The 6,000-nt window shown below is 54.8% G+C and overlaps 1 protein-coding gene across 2 annotated transcripts in view; it reads left to right on the forward strand.

The window, feature by feature from the left end:
- The window catches only part of ASS1 (argininosuccinate synthase 1), a 51,371-nt gene extending 46,061 nt beyond the window's left edge, over nt 1-5,310 (forward strand). For both annotated transcript variants that reach the window (XM_059925834.1, XM_059925833.1), the window contains 2 exons: nt 3,732-3,797; nt 5,025-5,310. In XM_059925834.1, coding sequence (XP_059781817.1) covers nt 3,732-3,797; nt 5,025-5,070 — 112 coding nt within the window. In that variant the 3' untranslated portion in view covers nt 5,071-5,310. The remainder of the gene's footprint in view (nt 1-3,731; nt 3,798-5,024) is intronic.
- Nucleotides 5,311-6,000: the final 690 nt, after the last annotated feature.

Genomic DNA, 6,000 nt, shown 5'->3' on the forward strand with positions numbered 1-6,000 from the left:
GTGTGGGGAAGTTTCCCCATAGAAGTCATTTCTGAGCTGGTCTCCAAAAGAAAGGAGTGAACCAGGTGGAGAGGGGGCAGGAGAGTTTCCGGAGAGACTGTCCTGTGTGAAGGTTCTGAGCCTTGGAAGAACCCAGAACATCCCAGGCACTACAAGAACTCCAGAGTGTGAGGGTCCTGGAGCCAGATCTTAAAAGGAAGGACACATCAGACCTGTGGGTTTTTGAGGCCCCTCTTGCTGCTCTGGATTTGAGGGAGGTGGGACCTGGCAAGGGTGGACACAAGGGCTCCCCGTGGGACACGCTGGTGGCTTGGACCAGGCTGCTGGTTCTGGGAATAGAGAGCAGCAGATGGCTTTGGCACATATTTAGGAGGTGGGATTGAAAGGGCTTGGATGGGGAGGGAGATGGAAAAGTTCAGAACCACCCTGGGTTTTCTGGCACGAGCCGCTGGGTACACTTTGGTGGCAATGACTGAGTTGAGGGAATGGGGGGCGGGGAAATCATGCATTTGGATTTGGACATCTGCAGGATGAGTTTTCTCTGAGATAGGCCAGGAGAACTATAGTCGGCCACTGGACACACAGGGCTAGAGTTGAGGAGAAACGTGGTCTGAGGACACTGGTTGATGGGGCCAAGAGGAGACAGCCCAGGGGAGCGGCAGAGTTGGATGAGAGGGAGCCAGGAGGGAACCTTGAGGAGCTGCCTCCCGATGGGCCAGGCTGAGCGCGCTGAAAGGACGCGGGAGAGGCTGGGGAGACCTGGCGGGCTAGGTCCAAGGTAGCAGTTGCCTATTAGCTGCACCTGTGTTTGCATCCTGAATGATAGACTGGCCTTGACCGCGGAGCAAGGTGTTCCCTCTGGAGTCCACCTGGCCAAACAAGAGGTGGGAACAGGCAGCCCCACCTGATACAAGTCCCAGGTCCAGCTTGGCTCAGGCTGAGGCCAGCTCACCCCTCCCGGAAGACGGTCAGGAATTACAGTACGAGTTTTGTTTAGCGGTCAATATTATTTTCCTCTCTCCCTTCTCTTTGCCGTGTTGCGTTTCTCTCCCCCCTTCAATCTTCCTAAACACTTTAGAAGCCATAAATATAACCGAATCAGTTTAGATCAGTCGGGGTAAATGTCAAATTATCTTCTCTCTTTCTCTCTCTGGCTCTTTCTTCCCTCCCCCTCCAAATCAACAGCCTCTAATAATCTGTCCAACCCTTCATTAAGCCTTACAGTCTCACTCAGGGAGATTAAATGAATAAAGTAAAAAGGGAAAGGGGAAAAAAAGAGAGAAAAGCAGGAGCATTTATTCTCACTGTGTCTCCGACCATTTCCCTTTTCTTTCTGATTTCTACATCGCTGACTTGAAAGCCCTTGAGTGACAGCGTCACAGGGACCAGCGAGGAAACCGCGAGAGGTAGCAGAACTGGAAATGCCGCGGCACAGTAGGTAGAAAGTACCGTAATTATAGAGCAGGTCAGAGCCACTCGAATGAACAAAAATAAAAGCACAGAGGTTTTCTGTAGACTGTCAGGGGAGGTAAAAAAAAAAAAAAAAATCATTGTAAACTCTTTTTCCACCGGTACCCCCTACCCCCCAAAACCACAGATTTTAAAAGAGGTTTTTTGGTTCCCGAGAAACACCTCTGGGAATACTTCAGCAGTCCCGTGGGACAAGTTTGTCCCTGGATGTGGGCCTCTCTTTGCAGGGGCTGCTGGGGTGGTCTGAAGGGCCTGTTTGGGGGCAAGGGGGTGGCAGAGTTTGTTTCGACTCGTGAGAGACGGAGGTGAAAGGACGGATGCACACGGGGGGCAGGAAGGGGATCCAAGCCCTGCTTTCTCCCTGGGCTGAGCGCAGGGGCCCTTCCAAAGGGGACGAGCGCCTCAGACAGCGGGAGCGAGGCCAGGTGTCCGAAGCCCGTGCGATGGTTTGGGATGGGGGTGTGGAGGCACAGGGCGGGGTCACGTGAAGCTTCGTTTATCACCCCAGCAAGGTCTGTAGAAGCTATTCGAGGAGGCTGACGCTTTAGGTGGGTCCAGCCTTTCCCCTGCCTGGTGAGGGGTGCCGAGCTCAGCCCCTCGGATGTCTGACATCTTCTCCCTTCACGGGGAGCTTGCTAGTCGATTCCTGGTGGCTTCAGCCACCTGAGCCCTGGAGGGACCAGTGGAGGTGAAAAGGAGGGAGCACTGAGAGCGTGGGAGTTCCCGCCTCAAGGTCCCCTGAAGGTCAGGGTGAGGGCGTGGCAGGGGGAGGCACAGAGCCCAAGTCCCGACAAGCTGCAGGGCAGCCGGGCGCAGAGACCCCGTTTGCTGTACAAAGCCCACAGCCCACAAAGAGCCAGTCAGAGGCACAGCCTCAGGGTCTCAGAAAAATGGCAGAACCCCTCTGCCCTCCTCCTCCCCGATCTCACCTCTCTGGAGAAGGCTCCTGAGGGGACAGGCCACCTCCTTGTCATCGAACCTTGAGACTGCTTTGTCCTGAGGCTGGAGTTCTGCAGACATGAAGACAAGGGGCTGATTCAGGGCAGGACGCAACAAGGGGCCCGTGGGAAACGGGAGGGACCCCCTTCCCCCAGGGGGCTCAGAGGGTGGCCTCGTGGAGTCAGATCTGAGACCACAGCGCCCTGAACTTGTCCTCAAAGAGCATATCACAGTCGTAATTGTCGAAGGCAGATGGATGATTGATTGCTGATGTCTGCACTCGCCGCCCCACCACCACCTGCCCCCCACGTGGGTGCTGTTCTTGTTTTGTTCTTGTTTCCTCAGCACCTGGCACAGTGCCTGGCAGGTAGTAGGTGCTTAATAAACACCTGAGTAAATGAATGAGTGACTGAATGATGTTAGTAAAACTGAGTGCTTACCTGGTGCCAGGTGGCAGCTACATCATTTCACGTGGAGCCAGTGATAAGGCTGAGAGCCCCATCTCACAAGTGAAAGACTGAAGCTCAAAGAGCAAGAATATTTGCCCTAAGGTCTATGGCAGGGGTGGAGACAGGATGTTCACCCAGGCGGCTGGACCTGACTGACTGGTTGGGAAGGGTTCCAAAGCGCAGCTAAGTGAGAACACCCAAAAGATGAAGGCTGTCGAATCTGGGAGATGGAAACTGCAGATGGGGGAAAAAAAAATCTGTTCCACTGAGTATAGCAGGGGTTGACTGGGCACTTTTCAGAGCCAGCTGGCATGGGGTGGGTGCCCATGTTTGAGGATGGATTAGACTCGGTCTCACTCAGTGGGCAAACAAGGTGAAAAAGACTTCGCGGACAGATCTTAACTGCTGGGGCCTCTCTGCAGCTTGAGGGATGCCGTCACGCATATCTGAGGCTGTTTGGTGTGTGTAACTCCTGGCCTCCCAGGCCTTCAGGCCACTGGGCATCACCAGCTGTTCCTGGGCACTCGTCGAAGCCCTCCACAGCCCGAGGGCAGAGCCGGCTCCAGTGCATGTCCTGAGGTTACAGATGCAGCGCTCTGGTTCGTGCGAGGAGTTCACTGGGCTGGCGCTGGCTGGACCAGGACCCAACCTGCCCATTTGCGTAGCAGGGATGTGGCTCCCTGCTCTCCAGCCCCGGCGTGATCCCCGGCCCAGGGTAGGGCTCCCTGAATTGGAAGGAATGGCATGAAAAGCCAAAGTGCAGGGAGTATTGGATCAACACTGAGGAAATGCCTGAGTGTCTGTGAGGCTGAGGTCCCTTGGATGCCAAGGCCAAGGCCCGGGGGATGCTGACGAGCTCCTACTCTTTTGCAGCATGAATGTGCAGGGAGATTACGAGCCAGTTGATGCCACTGGTTTCATCAACATCAACTCCCTCAGGTGAGAAGCTCTGGGCCCTGATGGGTCCTCAGACCCTCCAGGTGTGGGGAGCAGGCTCTGCTGGGACCTCAATGCTCTGACCACTGCTCTGCCCTAGACAAGCCCCACCCTCCTGTCCTCCACCCACCACATCCTCAGCGCCTGCTTTGGACCCAGCCTGCTCCCATCCTCTGCGGGGCCAGAAGGCACACTTGTGACAGCCAAGAGCAACAGAGGGTCCTGGGCACCTGAGTTCCGGGTTTCTGGGTTCTGCTCTCTGCCTCTGACACTCACTCCCACCCCCTCCAGCCACCAGGAGCCCCTTTCCTGGGCAGGTTAGCAAGGGAAATGGCCGAGGGGTAGAAAGAAGCCACAGAAGGTCACCTGGCTTGCTCCTGCCTTCATATCCACATACATGAGCTTCAGGTCTAACTGGAACCATGGATCTCCATGGCCCAGTGGGGTGATACACACCATCTGAAGCCACTCAGACCTGGGTTCGAATCCTGCCTCTGCAGTTTGGTCTCAGAACCCTTCTGAACTTCTGGAAATCATAGGATGTTAACCATACCTGCCTCACAGGTGCAGGGAAAGTTTGATCTGAGTCCGTGGAAATCAAGCACTCTGCCCAGACCCTGGCACCCAGGAAGGGCACAGTGCCTAGCAACAAGTGCTCAGTGGGGCTGAGTCCAGAAGGCCTGTCTGTCCAGCTCTGGGTTCTTAATCCCCAGCTTCCTTCTCCTGGGGCTTGGGGTCAGGAAGAAGGCATGAGTTTCTCTCCTCTCGCTGATAACATGCCCCCAGCACAAAACCATTTTCTCTGAGAGCCAGCCTCCTGTCCCTGGAACCGAAGACTGGGAGAGACATGGATTCCAGCCCGACAGTCACCTCCACCTCCCCGCCTCCTTCACCCTGTTTGTGTTTTATGACTCTATAAACCCTTTTAAATGGCTCCGAACACACCGGGTTTTCATAATGGCCTCTTCATTTCTCCCATTGCCAGTTTAACGCTTTGTCTTAAACAATGGCAAGCAGTGTTTTCCCCCTAAGATAAATTAATTACATTATCCTGATTGGAGGGCAGGAGGGGCCAGGGCAGGAGAGGGAGAGAGGGAGAAAAAAAGACAACTCCACACACATCTTAACAAACAGCTGCCCCGCCAGCGCAGCTCTGCCTGAATTAATTGAACTGAGTGCATGTTGTTATTGTTAATTTACATTTTTCTTTGTTTTGAATCTGGTTTACAGGCTGAAGGAATATCATCGCCTCCAGAGCAAGGTCACCGCCAAATAAACCGGCTGACAATGGGGAGCTGGGCCTCCTCGCTTTGCCCATCTCCCAAGTACGGCCGCTAATTGTTGTGATAATTTGTAGTTGTGACTTGTCCTCCAGGGCTGGCAGTGCAGTGCGGGTGCCAGGCCCCGGCTTTGTTCCCTGGTCCCCTGGAGCCTGCAGAAGTGGTCAGCAAACGGAAGGGGCGGGGGGCCGGCTGCAGTCAGGAGCTGTAAAATGATGATTAAAAAAAAAATGATACATTGGTCTTTTGTTTATTTCTGCAGAGAGAGGAGTAAGAGAGTGTGGGTGTGTGGGTGTGTGGGTGTGGTGAATCATGCTTTTCTTAGACCAACCTTTGTGTTGTCTGACTTATGCACTGCCGAAGGCCACCTTTTGCCAGAGAACCTGTTTATCTGGAAGAATCGACCCCTCTCTCCAGCAAAAAGCGTGGAATCCAGAAGCACCCCCCCGCGTCAGACCCTAGCCCAGCAGCCTGGCATTTTGTTACCAGCTGTGCCCCTGTGGCACGTGCCAGGGAAACCGAGGAGAGTTTAGGTGACAAACTTGGGAGCAGTCGTGCCCACAGCCTGCAGTGAACTCCCGGGAACGGTGGCCACGACTGACCACACCAGGCTTCCCCACCGTGGCTGGGTGGCCTTAAGTGTCCTCCATCAAGGAGGAGAAAGAACCCAAGTAAGAAGAGCAGCCTGAGCACAGAGGACAGAAGCACAGACATAATTTGGTGGTGGTGGCGGTGGTGGTGGGGAGTGTCTACCTGGCTTACAAGGGTCCCTCCATCCTTCCTCCACAAACCACGGCCCAAAGCCGCCATGTTTGTACTTGACTCCGCCCCTTTGGTCATATCTGATTGGACCACGGCTGGGCACCTGACTAGAGCTGGGCCAATCAGAATCTCAGTCCCAGCAATGGGGCCCAGGGAACCGGCCA

Source organism: Balaenoptera ricei, chromosome 6 (assembly GCF_028023285.1).
Source record: "Balaenoptera ricei isolate mBalRic1 chromosome 6, mBalRic1.hap2, whole genome shotgun sequence".
In the NCBI taxonomy this organism is placed as follows: Eukaryota; Metazoa; Chordata; class Mammalia; order Artiodactyla; family Balaenopteridae; genus Balaenoptera; species Balaenoptera ricei.